A 25,545-nucleotide genomic window follows, 5' to 3' on the forward strand; every position below is an offset into this window, starting at 1 on the left:
TAGGCGGGGCTCTCCTTCCCGCCCACCGCAGTCCCGACATGGCGGCGGCCGGCGCGGCGCGGGCGTTTGGGCGCCGTTCCCGGCAGCTCTTCGACATCTTTGTGGCTGAGGTTCCCTGGACAGTGTCGAGCAGTGAGTCTGCCCCTTCATCTCTCCCCTCCTTCCCTGGCCCATCCTTCACCGGTGCCGAAGCTGGTGGGGTTGGGCGGCCCCTCCGCATGTGCCGGCACGGGCCAGAGCGGCGCGGCTGCGCGGAGGCGGCGGGCCGGGGTAACCAGGCGCGTTTCCCCACAGAGGAGCTGAAGGAGTACTTCTCCCAGTTCGGGTCGGTGCAGAGGTGCCAGCTGCCGTTCGTGAGTACCTGCGCGTCCTCTGGGCCGCTGTTCATGCCCTCCTAGTGAAGCGGGAGAGAGCTGGTGGCTGGGCCCGCGGCTGAAGGCCTGCCCCGGAGCAGCTTCCCCACTTCCCAGGAGCTGCTCTCTGGAGGCCTTATCTTGTACTCTAGTCTGGTTTTCAGTGCTCCCCACCCTTGGCTCCTTCTCCCAGCGGGTGCCACCACTTGTCTGCGAGCTGTAGGCCTTATTGAAACTTAATGGTCTCCGTTGGCTTTCAGGGAGTTGTACAAAGCACATCCCTCAGATCCTGTTGATGCTGCCAGTTCTGAATAACGAACCGAAAAGTGGTTTGAGCTTCTCTATCTTGTTATCATTCTTCTGACAGAGAATAAAGTTTTTATGTGCCTGGTCTTACTGGCCAAAATACTAAAGGTGTGGGTATGAACCTACAGTCGTTTCCTGCTGTGGGTTCAGACCCCATCCAGAGTGTGCGGCTAACCATAACCTCTGCAGGGTGCTGCCAAGCTGTTCCTGCTTCTACCGTTTAGGCTGTTTATCTTCTGAGCATGTAGGTCAGGGATTGTACTATCCAGTCCAGTTTCTTAGAGATGAACGGTCAAAAAAAGTTTTCCTTTATGGGTAAGTTGCCGGCTATCACTGAAGTAGAGGTTCTCCTGCCTGCTTGTGTTTCTTCATGTGAAGTAATGGTCTGTTAGATTAAGCTCAGTGTGTAGTGAGCTGATGGGTTCACTATCAGTTGAGGACTAATTTGGAAATGGAAAAGGACAGTTTGAAACAGGCTGGCTATTTCCAAACACTTGAAGCTTAGGTGCCTGCCTGCCACACTGTTCCTCAGGCCCAGGGCAGGCTGCATTGCGTTGTTGCAAACCCAGCTCCATCACTGATTGAAGTGACACCCAGGTGTATGTTTTGATTCAGCGTTTACTTTAGGACTTTCATTAATGCTTAAAACTGCCAGAGATAGAAAAATCTGTCAGCAGTGTAAGACAGCCTAATTTAGACATTGCTGTGATACTGAAACCAGACAGTACCTTGTGGGCAAAAACTTCACTGGTGGTTTGGGAGTGCTGCCAGTCATGCCTGATGATCAGTGGCAGATTGAACCTGAACCTGATTGAACCCTGAATTGAATTCTGCTTTCTTAGTCTCTTAAGCAGCTGCTTTATCTTGCTAAATGCTTTTCAAGTACTGCAGCCACTTAAATGTCAGTTCTGTTGTGACTGGCTTATTAGTAGGTAAATACTGCTGTTTGAAACCACTGTCTCTGCATTATTACAGGCTTCAACTATAACTTAAAATCTTGAATTTTTTTATTATTGCTAGATTCAAATTGAAAGGCAGAACAGCCTTTGCTAGGCCCCCACATGCTGTCAATGATAGCAAAAGTCTTAAAGTGTGAAAAAAGCTCCTGAAACAGCAAGTGTGCCAATTTCTCTGATAATTTCTGAATCCTAAATTCAATATCCACAGAAAGTTTTAACAGCCTATGTGAATATTTCATATAGTAATTGTATTTTATTTTTTTAACTGGTGATTAGGACAGAGATACAGGCTTTCACAAACGTTATTGCTGGATTAAATTCTCAACTCCAGAAGATGTTCAGAACGTGTTAAAGAAGGATTCCCACATACTTGAAGGTTCCAAGGTAATGTGCTAATTTCCTTAATGAAGTAAATGAGTTGACACTCTGCCTGTGATTTGACACAGTAACATGAAAATATTCAAAGTGTGATTAAGCATTTTGCTACTCAGCATGCTTTTAACGTTTTCTAAATAATTAACACTTCTGTTTATTCCCTTCTCTCACCTCAAGTTGTTAGGGTCGAAGATCATAGAGATACCACAGAGATCACACTCTAGAGACCAAAAACTGCTATGCTAAAGGAATGTGAATGCAGTAAAACCGTTTGAGATCTGCAATGCAATTAGTTTGTAATTTGCAATACAGGTTTCTGCAGATGGATTCCAATATCTAATCTGGATATTGGTTGACAGGGGAAACATGACAAAGTAATGCTAATCTTTGAACTTCAGTGAAATTTATTTTTCTTCAGCCATCATTTCATACAGGAGAAATCAGCTGCCTACTCTCATGTGTTCAAGATAAAAAACCCCCTCCACTAAAGCTAATTTAAAGTTCTCTCTATCTTTAACATTTTACATGGTAGTGAAGGAAAAAATGTGACACTTTGGTAATGTCAGTGCATGGTATTGAGACAGTGTGCATGGTCTAGTGCAAGTGTGTGTCATTGACTGGTCACTTAGAGCCAGACAACTGTATCCTCTATTTTCACTGCAGCAAAGAAACGGCCATCCCACTGCTTTGCAAATATTTAGTATGCAGTGGTGGTGACAGATAAGGAAAAAAAACCAGTGAGTCAATGGCTGCCCAAAGCCAGTGATTTATTATCATAAATAAATAATTATTTATTATCACTGCCCAAAGCCAGTGATTTATTATCATAAATAAATCATAGGTCTCATGTCAAAATCATTAGAAACTTGCATCTAGTGTGTTCCCTAAATTGGGGATTTTCTTACAGACTTATATGTGCTTCAGCTGATCTCGCTACTCAGACCTAGTAGTAGAGAGTGAAGCCATGAGCAACAAGTAGGCCAGACACAATCAATTCATGCCTTTGAATAATTAATAGGAATTCTTCAATATCCTTTTGACAACTAGTTGCTCTATCTTGAGACTTTGAATGCTAGGAGATGGTAAGAGTAAAATGAATTGGCAAGAGATTTCAGAGATGTAGTATGCTGATTGTGAGAAAGTGTTTTGCTTGACATGGTTCATACTACTGCAGTGGTCTTCATTGGTTGTGGTTACCTATTCCCAAGAAGAACTGACCTGTGAGTTACAACTGTGGTACAAAAATGGAAGCAGAAATTAAAGACTCCTTAAACTCTGACGAGACAGGCAGTAGTCTGATCTCACATAAATTGTGCTGAACTAGGGTGTTATCTGTATGCAATTACCGAAATAAGTACTAGAAACAGCATAGGTGAGTAGTGTCTATATCCTGTAAATTATTTTGCTGCGTTTTTATTCTTGAAGCTGTAAGATAGCCACATTCATCGAACTGCCTAGGCTTCAAGGCCTATACTCTCACAAGAGGTGCAAGAGCTAAAAGGCTTCTTTATAGTGAAATAAAAAGCAGAAGGCAGACAGCAGTTAGCTTCATTTCTTAAAAAATGCAAGCTTCTCTAGAATACACGAGCACTTCTCCCACTTCATTCTAGGCCAGGTCTAGACAGTTACTTTCTATTAGTTCCACTTGAAAGCACAAGCTTTAAAGATGCATTTTGCTGATAGAATCAGCAATTGCTGTGCAATACATATTCAACTTTGCTGTCAGGAAAGCCTTATCCTGGGGCTCATGGAACTGAACCAGTTATAAACATATTTTCTGCTTTCCATATCAGTGTTCTGGATGATTGGAAATGAAAAATACTGAACCTTCTTGACTAGCTAATCTGAATAATTTCCATTGTTTTCAGCTCACTCTCAAACAGCAGACCCGCAGAAGACGCAGTCAAAGAAGGAATCCAAGGGAGTGAGTGGTGGAAGGAGGCTTTATTTCACTAAATGTAAAGAAACTAAAATAAAGATTACTGAGAAACTATGAACGAGTACTTTTTTTAAAACAGAATCCAGCTGTTTCCCCTCCCTTGTTCAGATAAACGGTATAGTCACACTAAAGAAACACTGAATCATAAACACCCCAGCATCTGTTACAGCATAAGACAGTAATTATATACAGCAAGAAAGCTTTTAACAGATTAAGTCAAAGCTTGAACTACCTACAAAAACTAAAGCCGTAGGAAGGAGTCTACATTCTTACCCTGAGATGCTGGGCAGGGGAGAATCAGCAAAGTCAGAGAACTTGCTAAGAATAACTAATTCCCTTATGAAATGTTTCAAAGTGGTCTCTACTCCTCCTCTCTCCAGGGGCAGCTGTCCTATGTAGAAGAATGGGTGTGTGTACAGATCCGCACAAGAGTTGTGAACTGCTATGTTACAATGCAATCCTCCTATATGTGTCTGATATTAAAAATTCTTTTGCATGAAGTCCAAGCTTGAAGTCCGTTTCCCAACCTCTCCAGGAGCAGAGGCATTCAGTCCTTCCTCCTCTTTTTGCTCTCATGCTCATGTTCTTTGGGGCGGCTGCTATCTGAGGGCCGTTTAGAACCCCCGTGTTGCTTAGCTTCTTCCAGAAACTTGTCCAAACCAAATGGATCCTCCTCAAATTGAACTGGTCCATCTCTGCCCCTCCCTCTGGTGTTACGATCCGAGTTAGAAAATTCTTTGTCAGGAACAAACCTGCAGGAGAAGGTGATACTCAGCTGAACAACTTCAGAGTAGTAATTAAGAATATTTCTTAACTTTGTTTTCTTACCTGTTGGTCTTGATTCGAGCTTCTAGATCATCACCATACATGTCCTTATCCACATTTTTACTTGGCCTGTAGATGTTTTGGGCCATATCTTTGCCACTTCTCCAAGGCTGGTCGTAAACATTATAAATTTCATCCTCTCCTCCAGCAAAGCCACTGTCCATACCCTGTGAAGAACAGCAGAACACCACAAATGAGACTGCAAAACTTCAGCTAACTTATTTTAACGTCAAAATACACTGATGGTGTTACTCAGATACACAAAAATGGTATTGTGTGATTTACTATTGATTTCAAATTATTCCGAGCACTTAATCAGGATATGAGTGGGTTTGGGTCTGGGATGAAGTCCAGAGTACGTAACATTACAAGCCTCAGTCCTCTTCCAAAGAGCAACAGGAAGGATTATAGCCATCCACATTTCAAAATAATGGATCGTTTCAGTCTACCCTACAAGTACAGCTGTCTACTAGCTAAGTAGCTATGTGTAGCTAATGTGTATTATTCAGAATTTCTGGAAAACGCGATTTAAGCTGACTGATCCAAATCACACAGAGACGCAGAAGTGCCTGCTTGTTCGTTTTTAATTCATCAGCTTTCCCTTCTGCCTGCAAATCTTTCATTGGAGACATGAAAAAGAATGATTGACAGACTGCAAGTCTATTCAGGGACTTTCTGAAGCCTAATCTACTTTTTCATCTCTGAATAGTATAAAGTTCAGGGAAAAGAAATATCACTGTTAACTATTTATATCTTGCAAAGCGTTATTAACATAAGCAATAATGGGAATAGAAAGTATTTACTTGCTCCTCTCTGAAAGCAGATTTCCCTATTCAGTCAGTACATTTGTACAAGAGAAGAAAATGAGGTCACTGCAGCTTGAAGGCAAAAATAATTTCTTTCTCCCCACTCCCCAGTGAGAAAAATAACAACACTTTAATCCAGTTATACATTCAGAATATTACATTTTTTTTGCTAAGGCTATGGATAAAGGAAATTAATAATTTCCTAACCAGTTCTGTAGAGACTTCTTTCAGAGTGTATCCACACCAACCATAAAAACAGGCTCACTTTAGTATTCTACCCATACCCACTAAGGAAGGATGAGCATGTTCTCATAGAAAGCTACAGAGCTGTGAAAAGGTATTTACCTTGCTCTGGTTGAACAGCCTCTGGTCATATTGGATTTCATTGGATGGCCTGGGGTTGGGTACGCCTAGGGCAATAACTTCACTGATATCTCTGTTCTCATTTCTCTGCAGCTTTGACCTGAATTAAAAATTTAAAGTTTTATTAGGTCAGTAAACCATACTTGTTGACATGCTCAATTGCAACCTGATCCTGTATTAGTTGCTAACCATTTGCCTCAGGAGCCGGATTTTGACTGTTGCCCTTCCTTACAAGGTAACATTTAAAATTTGTCTCCTGGCAAAGGAAACATTTGGAAAAGTTATGTTCAGCTGGGCATGACATTTAAATTTGCTTTCCACTATCTTCAATTTACATCAAGCTGACTTCGTCTAAAATGTCATATTTGTTTTTCGCAAGAACCAGTGTAGTAGTTATATTCTGGGAAGGCCAAGCAATCCAATTTTAAGATATTAGAGATTTTAAGCCTCCAGAAAGCATTTGTGCAGAAATCTCACTGGCTTCAGCAAACAAGATACTTCACCCTACATTCATAAATCTAAGCTTACTTTAAATTAATAGTTTCGAGAAACAAAGCCACCATTGATACTCTGGTCTCATCGAAGTTATAGGATCAAGGTTTCAACCTTTGCTGTCAACACTTTAATTAAATCTGAATATACTGAAGTTCTCCTAAAAAACCCTCCACCCAAAACCAGCACACCACTCCCCCCTTTCTCATTCATGTTGAAAATTCTACATTGAAGAGAGTACTGCAGTATTTTAAGAGAGTAATAACTTTCCATACAGTGAACGAACTGTGCTTCATAACAGTAAATATCTCCACGAGGTACAATTCAGGCACTTACACTGAGCAGAAGAAAGCCCAGTGTAATAGTCTCCCTAGTGGGAAAGCCAGTGCCAGTACAGGAATAAAGCAGCTTTTTCTTGTGACTCACCTTTTGTCAGGGGCTGCCCGGGAAAGATTTCTGTCATGCTGTCTCTCTTTGCGCCGGTCATGTCTGATTTCGTCTCTTTCTCTGGCTTCTCCATCCTCTGAACAAATGCAAGATTGCTCATTATAGACAAATATTTGAAGTTTGAATTAATTATGCCACAGACACTGGCACAGTAATTCTATTCAGTATTCTTTTACAGAAGAGTAGTGACACTTACCACTGTTTAAAATGTTACACTTTAAACAAACTAAACACATGGAACACCACAGGTTCTTGTGCCACAAGCAATTGACTGTCCTTTACAAGAATCAAAGCAGACATATCCCAACATCTGTGTTTTCCCAACCTTTAAAAGCTTAGAATACTTGTCTGTCTAAAAATTAATATCCTAAAACATTTACAGATCATTATATCATAATTTAAGTGTAAAAATATTGTTCAAACACAGGGATTTAAGTGCTCTGAAGAACATTCTGTGATGCAGTATCAGAAAATCACTCAGGTTGGAAGGGAGTCTAGTTCACGAGCTCCTGCTGAAAGCAGGATCAATGCTGAATTCAAACCAAGTTCTTCAGGGCTTTTCACACTCAAGTGGGGAAAACCTGCAAGGATAGAGACTGCCAGACTTCCTAGGCAACCTGTTCCACTGCTGCTTGTCCTCATGGTGAAAATTTTCTCCTCTCATGTAGTTGGAACCTCTTGCTTCAGCTCTTGATCACTGTCTATTCTTCCACTGTGCAGCTCAGTGAAGACCTCTGATAATCTTGTAGGGATCACTGTGGTATGATCTTGTGGGAAAGCTCCCATTAGCTGGCCCCAAACCCACATCTTCTCCTGGCAGAACAAGCTTCATTCTCTCAGCATCTCCTGAATAGGCAGATACTCAAGCCCTCGGACTATTTGGATGGCCTTCCACTGAATTGACTCCTGTTTATCAATGTCTGTCTTGTACCTGGAGGCCCATAACTGCACAAAGTACGTCAGACGCAGTCTAACAGGTCACCACTACAAGGAGATTATTACTTCCCTTGACCTACTGGTTACACTCCTGCAGATGCAGCTTCACATGCCCTTAGCTTTACTGTTGCCAGGGCACACTGCTGCCTTCTGTTCAGCATATTGCCACTAGGACTCCTGGGTCCCTTCCAACAGAGTGGCTCTCTACTTTGCCAGTCCCCAGCTTGTTGGGAAGAGGTTAGTACATCCTAGCTACAAAGTTTGGCATTCTATGTCCATATCCCTCCACCTTCTAGAGAGACCAGAACTGCTCTCTAAGTTCATCATCTTGATCTTTGAAGTGTAATTTCAATCAAAGCATAACATTTATCACAATGGTTACAATTTAGTTAGGTTAGCAGGGTTTTTTTGGGCTTAGTGGCCAACAGAACTACAGTTCTGCAAGACTAGTTATAACAGTGCAGGAAACAGAATATCGCATTTACCACCTTTGAAAACTTAAAAGATGGTTTAGTTCTTCTAAACAAAGTTGTCCTTCACCTGCAACAAGCTTCTTCTAAAAAAATAATTAGTTTAGAACCATCTAAGAAAGCCATCACTTGCACTGCTGCATTAATAACTCTGAAATTCTCAATTGTCCTAAACCTGTATACACCCACATACTGCTGTGAGGTTCAAACCTGGATTCCATCAAACCAGCCAGTCAATTAACCAATCGAGTGAAGACACGAACAGATGTCATACTTAGAAATTTCAGCTGGAATTTAGATACTATAAGTTCTCAGGTTATTGCTCCAAACCCACAATGCAGAGTGTTAAAAAAAGCCATAGCATCTTAATAACACAGAAATGTACCTTTTTCAACATGGGTTTTGATCCCTGCTCTTCTCTCCCTGGCTTTCTGAGCCATTTCTCGGAGCTTTTCCTCATGTTTCTCCTTTTCCTTCTGAGCCATCTTTCTCTCCACCTGGGCACGCATCTCTACTGCCTCACGAGCCTGCACAAATAAGACACGGTTAAAAAGACAGCACACCTGGGAGACAAGCAGATCTTCTGTCATGGAGTTATCTAGTAAAGAGGACAGAAGCCAAAAGAGAAAGCTTAAATCCAGCCATAGCAGTTAGAGCTGAGAGAGAAGACATGTGACTTCCAATAACTTAACCCACAATGAGCCACTGATTCAGAGACAGTGGGGATAAGACCTTTAGTCTTACGTTAACCAGGAAGCAGGACAAATCAAAAAGCTATAAACTATTCACAGTTGATTTTCCCAAGGAAATAAACACACAAAGAAGGTAAAACGATATGGAACAAAACAGTTTAAAAAACCACCTGACCTTTCTGTCAGCAATGTAGAGTGCCTCAGCAAGCTTGGCAAAGTTTTCATTAATATGAACAGTCTGCAATCCTCTTCCATCTGCAGCCAGACGCTTATCTAGTGGAATGGTGTAACCCTACAGCGAACACAGAGAGGAAATTAATCACAGAAACATTATTTGTAATAACAAGTATTATTACATTTATGGTGTAAGAAAAGAAAAACATACAAAACTCACAGGCCATCATTAATATGTCTCAATGGATCTCCTTTTTATATGTACTTCAAGTTCTTACCAGATAATACTAAGCTTCACTCCAATTCCACATTCCCAAATCTGAATCAGTTTCCCTTCAAGTTTCATCTTTGGATAACAGACAGTTTTTGATTGATAAAGTCCACTCTTTACTCTGTGTTAAGACCTAGAGATAATAGCTTTTCCAGTCTCTAAGCTGTTTTACCATTTTTGGCTTAAAAATCATTTTACCTAAACAGTTTTCATACCTCTTAAGAGGTCAGATGATTCAAAAAGAGAAGGTAAAGGGCAAGACTAGAGCAAGACACACTAAATGCCGATTCTGCTTTCAGAAGCTGAAACCTAAAATTACTTATAAATGTTATTTTAAGATTCTTTAGCGAGCTCTACAAAATTTTTGCTTTGGTTTTACCATCTGTAACCTAGAATTTGAGCTTATAATTAGCACCAGTCCCAGTTAGACAGCTGTGTTGGGGTAAGGAAAAAAAAAAGTAACATCCAAGCATGCAGCTTTTCCTTCCTCCACTTGAAGAGGCTGCCTCAGGACAACAGCTTGGTAAGTTTCAGAATGATTAGACCAGTTACTGCAGCAAATTAATAAATTAATTCTCCCCTCTCTCTGGGCATAAACTTAATGGCTTATAAAAATCAAAGGGACAAGACTTACTACTCAAACAAGGAAGAAAAATAGCTAAGCTGACCAGTGATGAAAATTAATTAATGAAAGAATTCATCAAGGAAACTTTCCAGAAATGTGGACTGCAGTATTAAAAAGAAACACGCTTGGGTCTCTGATACCCTTCTCTTTTTCAGTTTAGATGGTTTTGCTTGTGAACTCCAGAGATTTTGGTTTCAGACTGCACTATTATGGGGATTTTAACTAATGCCATTTTTTCCTCTCAAAATTTATAATCTCTGCCAGGAACTAAAACATTTTCCCTCAGTTCTATACTCCTCTCAATTTGACAACCCTTATATACCAAACAGAAAAAAAATGAGCTGTACAATCATGTGTTCTCCATGCTGGAAGCCAGCAGTCTACCTAACTCTAGAGGTTTAAAAGCAGTATTATTCAAGCGTAAATCATTCAATGAAGTTTCCCAGGAGGGTGCAACATTAGAAAAATAAAATTGCAAGAACATAATTACCTTTGCATTTTTCCAGTTTGAAATGCATGGAGGAATTTTCCACTCTTGCTGCTCTTTCACAGTCATCTGATTTAGGAGAAGAAGCAACATTATCTTCAGATTTATAGCAAAAGGAAATACTGTTTTCTTTCTCAAAGGCAACTTTAAAACTATCAAAATAAATTAAGAGTAGAAAGTTCAGGACTCCACAAAAACCCAATTCTTCTTAAGCAGCAATAAGATGACAGAATCAAGGAACAGTTTGGTTGGAAGACACCCTAAAGATCATCTAGTCCTAAGCCCCTGTCCACGGGGTTTATTTCTGCACTGTACCTTTGCCAACACTGAATAAAGTCACGACAGCTCTTCTGCCATCTTCTTAAGCTTTCACCAAACAGGCCATAACTCACAGCCAGCTTGTTACCATTTGCACATTTGGCAGCTGTTCAAGTTGTAGCAAACTGATGAACCACTCACGTTGCAGAAGGAGCTAATCCTTAATGACACACGTCAGTGTTATCACCATCAGTTTAACAGTGTTGTCTAAAAGCAAGGTAAGTGTACCAAGGCTAAAGCCTCAGTCCTCAGCCATGCCATGAACAAATTCAACAAGCAGCCCTGTATAAAATCTGAGACATCTACTTAAGCTTTGACAAGATACGTAAAACAGCTATGTAGAGAACTGCCCAAATGAAAAATTAAAAACTAACAAAAAGACTGCACCAGGCATGAAGTTTATCAATTAACATCACATTAAAAGACAAGTGAGGAGGAGGTGCACGAAAAGAACCAGATGAAAGCAGAACTTGTGAGCCATCTAAGGATTCAAAACTGAGATCAGTTATGACATTTCATACCTTTCTACTAGGAGAGTGCATTACAGGTGCTGGAGGAGAAGGTGGTCCTCGCGGAATCTTCTTGTTAATTCTGAACAATTAAGAAAACAGTTACAATTACAGTCAGCACGTTGCATGGAAATACACTTCAGAATCTTCTATTTGCTATGAATAAGTTTTGGATAGTTACTTGAATCTTGGAGGCTCCATAGGGTCCTTCTGCATTTCCACCATCCGAATAACTCTCTGTTTTGCTCCGGAGTTGAATGCAACGCCTTGCTGAGATGGTGTGTATCTGAATAAAACAAAGTGCTCAGTTCTCTGCACACAGCTAGATATTCCTTTCCCACCTCCATTGTTACTCAGTTCACTACTCTAGCTGCCTTTTCAGTTTATCCACACCAGTTTAAGATTTCTCCAGTGTGAATATCAGCAGCAGGTAACTGCACAGATGATACTGGACTGAGTGCAGAGACTTAGTTACACCAGGCAAAAAGTTAACTTCCCAGGGCTATAGTCTTCTGTTTCAATCTAGATTCTGAAGTAGAAGAAAAACTAGAACAGTACACACAGCCTGTCACAATACTCTCTACCTATGTATGTGAAGCTCTGGTAACTTCTTACTGGTTAGTAAGAATCTCCTTACATACTTCTTTTCAGGATTCACCTCAGGCCAAATGTAACCCTGCCATGAAATTTTTCTGTGTTTGAAAGAGAAACTCATCATAAATGAGTATCAGCTTCCTTGTAATTCTAATTCTTTCCAATTGCTCATTTTCTATGAAGGAAGAACTTTGTAACGTGACTTGTCTTGACTTGAAACTCACAGTAAATACTCTGTTTTCAGGCAGCATCATTAAAAGTGATCCCTGACAAATCTGTATTTTTTTGCTAAAACAATAACCCCTCCACAAAGTGTCACAGCTCATGACATGTTGAAAGACTTATTTCTACATGCTTCAAATTAGGTGATCATTAGTGGATTAATTAAAAATATATAAGCCAGTTTCATATTCCTTGCAGAAGAACAGAATTCAAGAGGAATTTCTGTTCTCAGAAATTCAAGGCATATGCCAATTTTAACAAATTTAATGTATCACATCTTCTTACAGACACCAGCACTACATACCGAATGTACTGTGCAGGAGCCAGTTTGTCAGCAGCTCGAACTGGCATGGCTGCTGCAACTTTTTGGGAGACTGATTTCTCCAGGGCTGCTCTTGTCTTCTCTGTTATCTGAAGAAAAAATACCACACTGTGCATCTCATTGTATATGCAAGACAAAGCATACCACTGATAACTATGAACATCAGTGCATACAATACCTCTCTAATTGCCTCCTCATCTGGTCTTTGCAGTTCAGGATCATCCACATTCATGACCTCTTTTGGCACAAGATCTGTGTATTTGCTGTAAATAACCTGGAAGACATTAGATTTTAGTAGTGCTGGTGAACGGAATACATGTACATATATCAAAGGAAATGTTTCAGGCTTAGACTTTACTTTAGGTATTAATTAAAATTCATATAGAACTATAAATGCATTACAGTCACATTATTCAATTACTCCCATAGAACAAGAATATACTCTGGATCCCATTTTACAGACAGAGTAATTGAAGAAAAGAAGCAATTTGATTAAATATAATTATATACATTACTCTCAGAACTGTCATTAGAGACCATTTTCCTGCTTCCCATTCCTACTAGTTTTCTTTTTTAAGATCCCCAAGACAGACAAAACCCCCAAGAATCAAGAATCTAAGTATTTTCCATCATCTGGATTTTTAAATTTCATTACGCTTACAATTTTCTTGAAAAAACAAATACTTGAGAAATCTGTTCTTGACACTTTCCCTTATATAGGTACTTGAGTCTTCACATAACATGCAGTTAGCTTTTAGTAGCTTTAAGTTCCAATTTTATATATAAGGAAAGAACACTACTAGATGGCTACAGGGAAAAAAATTATTGAATTGCATTGCTTCACAAGTATCCAGCAAAACAGGAAGTTTTAGTTCAAAGGGTTAAAAGTCCTTAGAACTATTATATCAAGTTCATTATACAGTGCATGTCCAACTTAAAATTGACCTTTAGCCTCAGCATTAATTAGTCACACAAGAGCCATTTTCTGCTTCTCAGCCTTCACTCCTAAAATTTTAATCCTTTGAATTAGTATCAATAATATTCTAGCTTCTCAGATGCTGAATGAAGGACATCTGAAAAGCAGCGTTCCTCTAAGGTAATTAAATCTAAGTCCAAGTGTTTTGCTGCATGAAGAACAAAGTATGCTGAAAGGGCTTTAGAGCATCCCAGAAGACAAAAAAGAAAATAAAAAAATAGGTCCAAGAGGTGCTCTAAAAACTACTGTACAGAGAGGTACAAATGAGCTCCATGAACTATCTAAACTCTGAAGTATTGCATGCAAAAATAGCAAGCTGATTATGGAAGAAATCTGTGATATAGATTAAATTAGCCTGAAAATACAAATATTTCTGTCACCATCAAAAACTTGATACACTTGCATGTTTTAATTTTAGCCCTTTTGTGAGGTGATATAGAGAGGCACATGAAGAAGTTACACTTCTTTTTTTGTTTCTTTTCTAGACATTTATCTTATTTTATTAGTAATGTTGAAACATTTTCTTAATCTAAGATAAAAAGGAGACTCAGATTGTTTGATATTGTACTATGCCCCTCCACTACTGTATCTCATGGCAGGACTTAGACATCAATCACATTCAGAGTTTCACAAGACACTTGATAGATGCAGTGTCTTGACAGCAATGTCTTGATTTGCTACACATAAATTCCTCTCCTCGACATATTTTGTTCTGTATACCCCAACCAGCCCTGTACAGGGCTCATCAATCCTACATGTAAATCAAGAATCTACTATCAAGCAATGCAGAATGAATTTTTTCCTTGTCAAGAAATGGTTTCTCCATATGAAGCATGTAACATTTTAGAGATCATTAAAATTGCCTGGTTGTAAGCCTGGTGCACACACCAGAGAAAAAACTGGTGATAAACTCTCAAAACTAAAGGAAAATACATCACAAGTAAAGAACACTTTTGATTATTTTAGTTATTTTCATGTTCCCTTGATCTGTCCCATGCTGTGACAGGAGTTCCTTCAACAATGGAACTACTCTCATGTAAATGTTTCAATTGAATTGTCAACCTTGAGAAAAAAGCTGTAGGTAAGATCTGTGATTCTTTTTTTCACCTTTAACATCTAAGCCACAGCCTTGGGCCACCAAGAACAAATCCAATTCCTGCATGAAAAGTTATCCTTGCCAGAAAAAAGTAATGGACCTAATAGTTCCATTCTTTGATTTCACTCTCTCTTCTGTCTTCCTAAAAACACAGGATGCAATTACATGTCCTTATTTTCCTAATAAGGAGACAGCATCAGTCTCACCAAAATGTATCAATATTGATGCGTTATTTTACCCTGGCTTTTAGTAATGTGAGTACAGAAAGAACTGGAAGAATTTACAGCAGCACAAGCGCCAACCACACAGCTAGTGCTGGAAATCTTTCATCCCAACAACCAGACAGAACTTCATCCTCAGATCCATAAGGTCATGCATCCAGGTCTGCCAACATTATCCAGCATTTCATGTCTAGCAGACTTTCTGCAGCCCCAAACAGACTTGTCAGACTATCACATTTATGTCAGTGTTTTTCAAGGAACATTCTCTGAAGCAACTGTTTTTTAAATATGTAAGGGAACAGATGCAAGAGAGATGAAATCACTGCAATAGTAGAAACTGCTGACAAGTTATCTAGAGATAGGGGCTGGATGATGGAATGGCTGCCTCTACAAGAAGGCAGAATACTAAATTCAACTTCAAAAAAAATCCATAAAATGTAGCAAAAGCAAAATTTGCTTCTTAAATCAGACCAAACAAGTAGCTCATAGAATAGGTTCAGAAACTCCATCTCATTTCTGGCAGACTGCTAAGTATGTATTTCTTTTAGCTCTAAGTATTAAGATTGAAGAAATATTTGAATTATGGCTGCAGTCCTCCGAAAAATGGAACTTCTGTATCTAATCCTACTGATTAGATATCTGTACTATCAGAAGTCCTTAGAGAAAATATTCCACATTATTCAACTCGACACAGATCACTGAAGAACTGCTCCCTATGACATCTCTGCCAGTACTTTCTCCTGCAAAACAAATCAAGCAATAGTAGTTCTGCTGCTTCCAGTGAATTGTTTCAAATATTTGCAGGAGCCCAGAAAGTCAACTGTATCCTGGGCTGCATCAAAAGCAGTGTGGGCAGCAGGTCGAGGGAGGTGATTCTGCCCCTCTACTTTGCTCTGGTGAGCCTGCATGGCTGGAGAGACTTTTTACAAGGGCATGTAGCAAGAGGACAAGGGGGAATGGCTTTAAGCTGAAGGAGAGTAGTTTAGATTAGATATTAGGAAGAAATTATTTATTGTGAGGGTGGTGAGGCATGAGGTTGCCCAGAGAAGTTGTGGATACCCCATCCCTGGAAGTGTTAAAGGCCAGAAGAGATGAGGCTCTGAGCAACCTGGTCTAGCAGAAGGTGTCCCAGCCCAAACCATTCCATGAATCTATGATCTAGTTTTCCCTCAGTTTTACTCCCCCTTGAATCACAATACTTAGTCTTTACTCTCAAGATTTACATCCAGCCAGATGCAATGAGGATCAAGCTGACCCAGAAGGCTTAGGTTAGGAAACCCTAATTCTACAGTTCTACAAAGCCTGGTTTTGGAAAAGCCCCACATCCCTTCCATTTTGGTAAGTATTGCTACAAAATGATAATACAGATATCTTTGTTACAAATGCCATATGGAAAGTTCATGAATGCCAGTACAGATCTTCATGAATCAAACAGGACAAATGTTAACAGCTTAAATTTAACTCTATCTGTTCTAAGTATTTTCCCAACTCTGAACCAAACAAGGCACAGCAAAAGATTATAGTCACTTTTGCCTCAAGCCTACTATCATATCTAATTATTTTTCAAAAATACTTAGATTCCAGTCTGAACGGTTCTATTACATGCAAATTAAAAATGATCCTACAAGTAAATAAAGATGCATTTGACAAGTTGTAAAAAATTAGAGCTTAACCTCGCTTATTTTTTTTCTTATTTTTTGACCTGCATCTTCACTAAAAGTGGTATGATTATTATTTCTTGTCTACTTATCTGTTTCAAATTATTTTTATGCTTTAGAAAAGGTAACATTTCTATTTAGTATGAAGTATCACATATTTAGTCACAAAATTCTTCAAATATAATTAATCTTTTAGCACCTTCCTCTTGACAGATAATTCCAGACATTAGATAAAGTCTGATGGAACTCCAATAAAAGTTCCCTCAAAAAAATATTGCCACTGCTGTTGTTTGTTTAGTCTGACTACCTTCTTCCACATGACAGCATGGAGTCCAATTTGCACTCATCTTTTTCAAAGGTACTGCAGTAACATATTAGGCACAGGATGAGGATAAAAAAGATGAGACACTTTTTTGACACTCAACAGTGTCTGTTAAATATAAAATCTTACTGGCTATAGAATCAATTTAAAACAACAAAAATTAATCTGTTAAAAATAAATATTTTCCCTGATATACTTAGAATGTTGACTCTATTTTCTTGAGAGGTAAAGTTTATATTTTGGCTTTCTCCCTTCCTGAACTGCAGTAAGACATGGGGCATATTACATATCCATAAGCTTTGCAAGGCATCCTAAAAAAGTGTGAGAAATCAAATTATTTTGGAAACAACTATTCATATCTATTAACTAAAACACTCTTATTAGTTAACACTGTGCTTAGATTTTCTTTGGGTTATCCTATTTTTTACAGGAGATGCTTGCTGGAACAAGCAGCTGGTCATACACTTGGTCATGCCTCAGCAGTTTTCTAGCCTCCAACACCTGCTTAAGAGAATTAAAGTCTAATGTAGTCCACTTGGTTACATTTGAAAAGGTAGATGTAAATACTCTTCAAAGCAGACTTAGGAGACCCAAGTACCCAGGCTCCTCAATACTAGTTAGGATCTCAAGTGTCAGGAAATTGATGTTGGTTCCCAATAGACTGAATGAGAATCTTGCCATCACTGATCTCAGCATAAAACTTTTGGAGTATCACCACTGGCAATACTTTCTGCAGCAATTAAAGAACAATAACAAAAAGGAGCACCAAACAACACTGAAAACAGCCAAAAGCATCACATGTTAAATCAGTGAGACACAAGGTGCAGTGTTCTGAAAGCTGAACTATGTTTTCTGTCTGTTTTTTTGCCCTCTCTCTCCATGCTGAAATGAGGCTGCAGAGCTGTTTTCAGTTTCTTGCCTTCATTGGAAAGCTTGCTTATGAAAACTACTAAGCCATCAAGTAAGTTCTGTGTAGAGACTCTCACCATTTTTGCCTTATCTTTACATTACATGACAGAGAAGAACATAATTTCTATCTGAAATTATTTCAGTTCTTTAAGTTTAAGAGAAGAGGATGCAGTCCATTTGGCTAAAGCCAGGCCAATGAGTTTAAGTACCTGCAATGTGTACATACAACTTTTCCAAGTATACATGCCAGTTGAATATGTAAAGAAATATTACCTTGTCCTTCGATTGTCCTTGTCGAGCAATAGCATCATATTTTATTTTTCCTTCTGCATCCACCTGAACAGCCAAAGCATTGGACATTTTCTTCTTTCGGCCCATATCCAATGGATATTGAGCTACATGAATTTCTGGGAAAGCACCCCCATCTCCAAAATCCTACAGAAAAGAAAAAAGTAGTGAATGCCCAAGAGACCAAAAAAAAATAAAAGGTATAATATTTGCATGGATGGGAAATGTGCAGGCAATACTGTGCTACAAACAATAAAAAAATTATATATTTAACTCACATTAATAATTGAGTTATTAATTAGAACTTCAAAAATTTACCTTCTGCAATAAAGCAACTGTGGATACTGAAATTACAAGAGCAGCATTTTTGATGAAGATTTCTGCTAGTTATTTGTTGCTTGTCACACCATAATGAAGTGAACAAGTCAAAAAGGCATTGCATTCCTTTCGAAGCTTTACAATGGTACAAATGTCAAGCGTTTCCTTATTTTGACATGTAAATACACTGAAAACTGGGCCAGCACCCAACAACCCAACAGTCTTACACTTTACTTCCCCTCTCCTACAACATGTTGCTTTAAAAGCATTTAATAAGCAGAAAACCAAAAGACCCCTTAAGACAGACCATCCTGGCTCAGTAACAACAAGGATGCACACAATATTGGTACTATTCATAAAACAACTTCAAGCTACAGTTTCAAGTGTAATTCTTTGGAGGAAGCATTTGTTTAAAGCAGCACGAGCATCTCCCCCTTCCTCTGTTGCAATGGCACTGCTTATGTGGAGTGTGGTAACAAAACAGATCAAAGAAGAAGAATGTGTGTCTTGGGCAGATTGATCTCCCTCCATGCTCACCTCATGACCAAGGAGTTACCACCACCGGGACAAAGAGTGGACTGAGGCTGGAAATGACTGAACAGAACACTTCCAAACTGGGACAACATGCTTCTGCCATCTACAAATGCTCCTTGAAACACAGTTTCATTTAAAGTTTTCCACTGGATGTCCCACATTCAACGACTAGTTGTTAAAGTACTGGCCAGAACAAGTGTCAGTCATGTCTCCATTTTTGGTGGGTTTTTTTGCATAATTCTTGATGTATTGAGAACAGGTTTTGTTTTTTCCAACACTAGCATTCCAGGATCACTGGACAAAGGTTATGCTTTGAATCCTTTTATTGCTCTTGAATTTGCATTTGTTTATGAAGCACAAAAGGAGCCCTTAACAGTCTTTCTGGGATGTGTATCAATTCGTGGCCCAGTGATGATAGAAACTCGTTGTAAACCTTCATCACCTGACTTCTTAAAAAATTCTTTTACTAACATTTAGAAAGAATAAGCACTAAAATATTAACTTTGGTAATCAACAGTGTAATAAGGGAACCCTACACTGGGTATAATTTTTAACATCATAACACTTGACTAAATGCATAATCCACATAAGAATGTTTTCTTTCAGAGAACCACTGGAACTACTATTTGAAATAGATGGATCACCATGGAACAATGTTGGATCCATCTTTACAAAAATGGGACTCAAACATAAACGAGGGTAAAGCTGCTACAAGCTCATGAAATGATGGTATTTGGGAACAATGTAGGATCATACATGAAATACTTTAAGAAAATCTTAACAGTGTGCCTGGTCCCAAGAGCACTGGCCTGTGACTCATCAGAGCAGGTCTCAGATATTACTCTCAAGAATCATTTCAAAGAGTGCAAGGTTTTTCTGGCTCACAGTGAGAGACTATACTAAACTGGTTTTGTAATCAGAACTATACATCTGTATTTTCCCTTCTACCTTTTAACAGTTCCATTTGAATTTACATTGAACTGGCACAGATTACAGCTAATGACACACAACACTGTCCAAAACCCTTTTATCAATAACATACTTAAACAACACATATCTGACTAATTTTCAAATTTCCTTCCAACTGTAACAATTTTGGCCCCCAACAGCAGCTCTCTTTTTGAACAGAACAGATAATAGTGTGATATACCTGTGTTCACTTATTCCAGCTATAATCTGGAACATGTATTTAATAAACAGTGACAAAGGAACAACACGGATGTGCTTCTCAGAGGACCTGTGCATTCACAGATTGAAAACAAAAAAGAGCACAGATATATTTCCTTATTACAGTGCAACCATCTCTGAAGGGAAGAATCCTTAGAACATCCTGTTTACCATCACATGTTTTAAGTAATCTGATGAATTAGAACCTCCCCTAACACAAGAATATATTAAGCAGTCTTGAAAACGCTGCACATGATAAGACTTTGCAGAATTCCATGCTCAGAGTTTATTTCTACTCCAGAAAATATACTTTTTCCCCCATTAGCGGACACATAACTGCAGTATGAATTTAAACATTTACCTCTAGCACTCGTGGTATCCATCCTTTCCGGTACCCGTACGGGGGAGGTTCCCTTCGGGATGAGACCAGAGCAGTCTGCCTGGATCTTTGAGCTCTAGCTCTTTCTTCTAGTTCTAGCTGGTCTTGGGACAGCTGGGTTGGAGCTGGCAAAAAACTGCAGGTCCACAGATAGATGCCAAAAGAGAAGGAGATACAAAGTTAATTCTGATAACTTCATTCGGTGACACTCAACTATGCTTGAACCAACTTCTTTTTAAGTCATGACTTTCTCTACAATCACTCTCTGGAGATTAACAAATAATTTATGGAACTTGAGCATTACACTTCTAAACCTGGGAGCAGTAACTTCTGAAATTACAGGGGCAAAAGCGACGTGTGCTTTCCCAGGATTCTGAAAGATTGCTATAACAACGAATGCTAAATTAATCCACGTTCACATTGTGTTTGAACAGGAGTGTGACTATGCCTGTTCTCCAATAGGAATGACACATACCATCGTGTGCTCCTTCCACCCTACGGAGAAGAAAAAAAAATACGTCCCTAAACCCAAGGACTCTCTCTTTTCTCAAAGCAAATATCCTCAGAAAAATCTGTCAACAACCGCCCCCTCAGCGCCTGACATCTCCCGGTCAAACACAACAAGTCGGACCCCAATTGCTTGACTTCCTGTTTTTCAGCTCCTCTGGTCTACGGAACCCTTCTGCGCATTTACTAAGGAAGCGCCCAGACAAACTCGGCATTCCGGGGCAGCCACCGGAGCTGCATTCCCGAGCCCTGCGAGGGACACGGCAACTCGTAACAAAGACCGCTCGCCCTCTGAGTCCGTGAGGGAACCTGAACAAAACCTCACGGACCCGACGGAGGCTGAGGGGCTCCTTCCTCCCGCAGGGAACACGCGAAGGAGGCAGAGCCCTCAAGCAGCTGCACTACCGAACAGCCGCTCCCACCGGGGCAGGGCGAGGCGGCTCTCCCAGGCCCTCCCCGCGGCCCCGGCCCGGCCGGTGGGCCCACTGCCCAGGAGAGGCCGCGGCCCCGCGGCGCGCCCCCCGAGCGCGGCCCCTCCCGCCGGCGGAGACCCGCAGGGCGGCGGGGTAGCCCCGGGCCGGGCGGGGGGCGCGACGCCCTCAGGGCCCGGCCGGGCCCGCGGACCCACCTGGTGAGCGCCATCTTGGCCTCCGCCGAGCGCTCCGCACCCGGGCCAAGGGAGGGCCAGCTGCGCATGCGCCGGGCTCGCAGCGCGGCCCTGGGAGTTGTGGGACTGTGACGTCACTCACAGCGCGGCGGTGCACGGGCGGGCGGGCCGCAAGGAATCCTGGGAGGTGTAGTTTTACAAGACCCCCGTTTATTCCTTTCAGCGGTCCCGGTCAGCGCTCCTGTGCTACTCAGGCAGTATCCAGTAAATTCAGTAACTTCACAGTTCATCCAGATGAAGGTGTCCAAGAGAAAAGCAGGAAATACAGAGCAAACGGATTGAAATAAAATTTCTTATTCTGATATCTGCTACTTGGAAATCATTGAATGGGGACATGGGACAGAAGGGAAGAAGAGAGATTGAAAGTGGAATAAAACATATTGATTTAAAATAAAAGCTTCCGCATTAAATACCAGGAGTTGTCTATGTTAAATGGGCATTTGTATGTTCCACAGGAGTTTTTCTTTAAATCAAGTCAAGAAATGGACTCTTTAGAGGATAATTAAAATTTGGAATATGGAAAAATACTTCTCAGGGAGTTGTAATAGATGGGAACTAGGTGGAGCTTTACACGGGCAAGTTGCTATTTGTGTTGAACGGGTAGTGTATGTCACCATACATAACCAGAGACATTTACTTATTAATTAGTAACTGCCATCACTGCGTCACATCTAGTGAAGCAAAGGGAGAAGAGTCCCACTGATCCAGGCACGGTTCATCTAGCTGAGAAACATGAGCCAGTCAGAGAAGAAAATGTAGAATTAAAGAATTAAAGAAACAATCATGGTCTATTGGAAATTTAAAAAAATCATACCATAAGAGGCAGGAAGACAATAAGGCAGAGTAAATATCTGTCTTGCAGTCTTTAGTCAATTTGTCTGTCTCATCATCTAATCTGCAGGGCAGACTAGTCCTGCAGGCTAAATTAATCTGTTACAATTTGTAGTTGAGGGGAGATTTGGAGGAAGGTAAGGGCAGTCCTCTTGCAGTCTCTCTATACCAAAACTCATAATCTCCAGTGAGAATCAGACTTTGGCTTAGCACTGTGGTGACAGCAGCTCTGTCATCACCTCTGTGAATGACAGATACTTCCCCTTCTCTCCAAGACAGCTGGCCTCTTACGAGCACTTTAGACGAAGCTAAAGATACAGGAATTTGACACATACCATTTATCAATAATTTTCGTGAGCGAAACTCATCTGTCATCTCTTTTATCCATTTCTGTCAGTCATTTAGTAACAGAATTGCTGTTGTCACATCTGGCAATATTGCCTCCTGATTCAGGAGCCTCAGCTCCCCATCAGAAGTTGCCAGGGCTTCTGTCTCTGTGGAAAAAGTACATTTTTTCCCTCCTGCTTTGACATTTCTCCTTCTTCCTTTGATGTGACATATTTAATTCTGTATGGCAAATATACAACACAACACAGTTTATATGACAGCCACGATACAAATTTGTTTAGAAGATGAAATTGTAGGCGAGCAACCTGCTTCAGCTCCTGCACTAAGGTGTTTCTTTCATTTCTTCAGTTTTACAGCTTGTTCTGAGAACTGTGCACTCCCTTTCTCACTGTGGACAGTGAGCTCTACGTGCTTGCAGATGTTATAGCTGTCTGGCTATAAGCAATGCTGCTTCTTTTGAATACTTTATTTTCTTCCTCTTGAAACTCTCGGTTTTTGTGGTTTGATTTTAATGTCTGACTTGGCTAATTTTGAGCTTGAGAACATGAAAGGCTCTTAGCCCAGGATAGAGTGGACCATATGGTACAAAGGGGCTGTATAAGCTTACTCATAACCATATGGCTGTGTAAAAATATCACAGTCTTTATTTTATGCAAGTGCTACAAATCCAGCTGTGACTTCTTGTCCCTGCTCTGCCTTACCTATCACATATTAAACCTAAATGCTTACATATAGGGTTTAACTGGTCAAAAATGTTTACTGAGAAAAAAAAATCTGAGAAGTTCTGTACTCAAAAACTGTGGGAGGTTTGGGGGGTTTGAATCTTTTTCAACATTTGCAAAATAAACTATTCAAGCTTTGGTGTAAAGCAACGTTTCTTGGCCAATTATAGTCTGAATTTGCTTACTTTTTTTGAAATTGGGGAAATTCTTAAAGCCAGAATGGGTTTAATTTCTAATACATTTCTGTTGTTGTCATATAGAATGGTGTTTTGATTCGTTGTGGTTTGTTTGGGGTTTTTTCTCTCATTTTCTTCTTGAAGTGAGAAAGGAATTTATTTTTTTATGTTAGGTGAGCTACCAGACCAAATAAACAAATTACTCACATAATTGTCCTTGAACCTGACCTGGTACACCTCCCATTGCTTCTGATGATGTTTTGATTAAAGAATTAGCACTGTGCAACACTCAAAGTCCTGTGCCACCTGGATAGAGAACTGGCTGGCATTTTAAACAGCAAAGGAATCATCAGCAGTGGCTCAATGCTGTGTAAGGATATTTCTGAGAAAGTTACAGAGGAAGGGACGCTAGGACTTCTACTGCTCACCATTTTCATCAGCTTGCAATCAATATGAAATTGTTATTCAAAAAATTTGTGTGTTTCAAAATGAGTGGCAAAATGTTTAGTGATACTGAGTCATATAGGGTGAGCTAGACTACTTGGGAAGTAGAATCCATTCAAACGAGGTGTGTTTTAACATCACATTGTGGAAACTTCTGTATCTCTATGAAATTGGGGGTTAAGTACAGACTGTCCTGGGAACCAGTGACTCTGAAAAGGACTCATGAGAGTTATGAGACAGAAGCAGCTTAGCATGAATTTCTTGTGCTGTGAAGTAACAAAAAGCCTCGTGCAGCCCATGGATGTAGAAGTAGGGACATGGTGAACTCTAGAGGGATTCTGGTGTTGTCTGGTGTTCAAGTTTCTAAAACAATGCTGGAAGGTAGAAGAGGATTAGAAGACTAGAAGGATAACATAAGGCTAGAGTTAATTGGAAGTGTAGGTGAAATACAATAAGTAAGCTTTTTTGTAGTGAAGTTTAAGAGGTAAATGTTATATTGCCAGATTAGAATGAGATGAACTCCTCTTATCTGTCCTTTGACAATTACCTTACAAAGGAGAAATAATCTGAGTGAGCAAATTAAAACCTTTAGTATGTTTTGCTCATTACAAAAAAATTGAGAGGAGATTTGACCATCCTGTCTGTGCACCTGTACAAGTTAGAAATGCAGGATACGAAGGCACTCCTTAATCTCATAGAGGAAGGCAAAACAAGAAGCTGTGACTGGAAGTAGAAATTAAGGAAATTCAAATGAGAAATTAGGCAGAAATATTTAAAAATGAGAGTGATTAACCTTTGGAAAACTGTGAAAAGTGCTCACTTTTTGATCCCTAGTTATCTTCTAATCAAAGTTGAAATCTCCTGGGAAGAGACAATTTCGTTATTACCACATCTGCTTTGAGCAAGCCTGAGTAACCAGGGCCCATATAGGAATAGCAAGGTGAAATTTAATGTCCCACAGTCATAGCATCAGATAAAGAAAGTTAATATCCTCTTCTGCATTGATGATGTCTGTGCATCTTCATGGATCTCCTAGGTCGGGACTTTTTCTGAACCAGGCCTGGTAATAGTTCAAAGACGCCAGCTCTGGCAGAGCTTTGATAAAAGAAGCATTAGGCAAGGAATGGTTTTGAGAATCTAAAACATATTTTACCCAAATAAAAATCTGTTTCTAAGGAAAAAAAGTATTAATTTCTTTTTGTTTTTATCATGACATTTTTTGGACAATATCTTTCTGGGTGTCAATGATACCAGGTTTCCACACGCGTCTCTTCTCACAAAATGATCATGCTAAAGTGATCCTTGTTATGGCGAGTAAGGAGTTCAGGCTCTGCAGTGGTTTTTCTTAATCCCTGGCATGGCTGGGAGCAGGGACATTTTTAGATGTGATACCACAGCTGGTTTTAAGAACATATTTCTGATGCATTCCAAGGAGTCTTTTGGGGTAGATTTAGGCTGTTAAATCCTCTGCACCGTTTTTGTCTACTTCAGCACTTT

General features: G+C 39.9%; 2 protein-coding genes across 2 annotated transcripts; one reads left to right on the forward strand and one right to left on the reverse strand.

Moving 5' to 3' along the window:
* Positions 1 to 7: 7 nt before the first annotated feature.
* On the forward strand, positions 8 to 3,986 carry SLIRP (SRA stem-loop interacting RNA binding protein). Its single transcript, XM_064658814.1, has 4 exons — positions 8 to 132; positions 295 to 353; positions 1,895 to 2,002; positions 3,862 to 3,986. The coding sequence occupies exons 1-4, from the start codon at positions 39 to 41 to the stop codon at positions 3,919 to 3,921; spliced, it is 321 nt and encodes a 106-aa protein (XP_064514884.1). The 5' UTR covers positions 8 to 38; the 3' UTR covers positions 3,922 to 3,986.
* On the reverse strand, positions 3,919 to 21,614 carry SNW1 (SNW domain containing 1). Its single transcript, XM_064658811.1, has 14 exons — positions 21,489 to 21,614; positions 20,336 to 20,489; positions 17,941 to 18,102; positions 12,664 to 12,759; positions 12,468 to 12,574; positions 11,529 to 11,633; positions 11,360 to 11,429; positions 10,524 to 10,589; positions 9,139 to 9,255; positions 8,657 to 8,798; positions 6,845 to 6,941; positions 5,909 to 6,026; positions 4,761 to 4,924; positions 3,919 to 4,684 (listed from the first exon to the last, which is right to left on the reverse strand). Exons 1-14 carry the CDS (start codon positions 21,554 to 21,556, stop codon positions 4,480 to 4,482), a joined length of 1,671 nt encoding a protein of 556 aa, XP_064514881.1. The 5' UTR covers positions 21,557 to 21,614; the 3' UTR covers positions 3,919 to 4,479.
* Positions 21,615 to 25,545: the final 3,931 nt, after the last annotated feature.

The sequence above is a fragment of the Pseudopipra pipra genome, chromosome 6 (genome assembly GCF_036250125.1).
Source record: "Pseudopipra pipra isolate bDixPip1 chromosome 6, bDixPip1.hap1, whole genome shotgun sequence".
Classification (NCBI taxonomy): domain Eukaryota; kingdom Metazoa; phylum Chordata; class Aves; order Passeriformes; family Pipridae; genus Pseudopipra; species Pseudopipra pipra.

What these genes read in the sequence shown, in the direction of transcription:
- SLIRP (XM_064658814.1), top strand. Translation starts at nt 39, where the DNA reads ATGGCGGCGGCCGGCGCGGCGCGGGCGTTTGGGCGCCGTTCCCGGCAG. An exon ending in AGAGGTGCCAGCTGCCGTTC is followed by an intron (nt 354 to 1,894) that starts GTGAGTACCTGC and finishes ACTGGTGATTAG; the next exon opens with GACAGAGATACAGGCTTTCA. An exon ending in ACATACTTGAAGGTTCCAAG is followed by an intron (nt 2,003 to 3,861) that starts GTAATGTGCTAA and finishes CATTGTTTTCAG; the next exon opens with CTCACTCTCAAACAGCAGAC.
- SNW1 (XM_064658811.1), bottom strand. Translation starts at nt 21,556, where the DNA reads ATGCGCAGCTGGCCCTCCCTTGGCCCGGGTGCGGAGCGCTCGGCGGAG. An exon ending in GGATACCACGAGTGCTAGAG is followed by an intron (nt 18,103 to 20,335) that starts GTAAATGTTTAA and finishes TCTTTTCTGTAG; the next exon opens with GATTTTGGAGATGGGGGTGC. An exon ending in CAAAACCCATGTTGAAAAAG is followed by an intron (nt 6,942 to 8,656) that starts GTACATTTCTGT and finishes GCATTTGTTCAG; the next exon opens with AGGATGGAGAAGCCAGAGAA.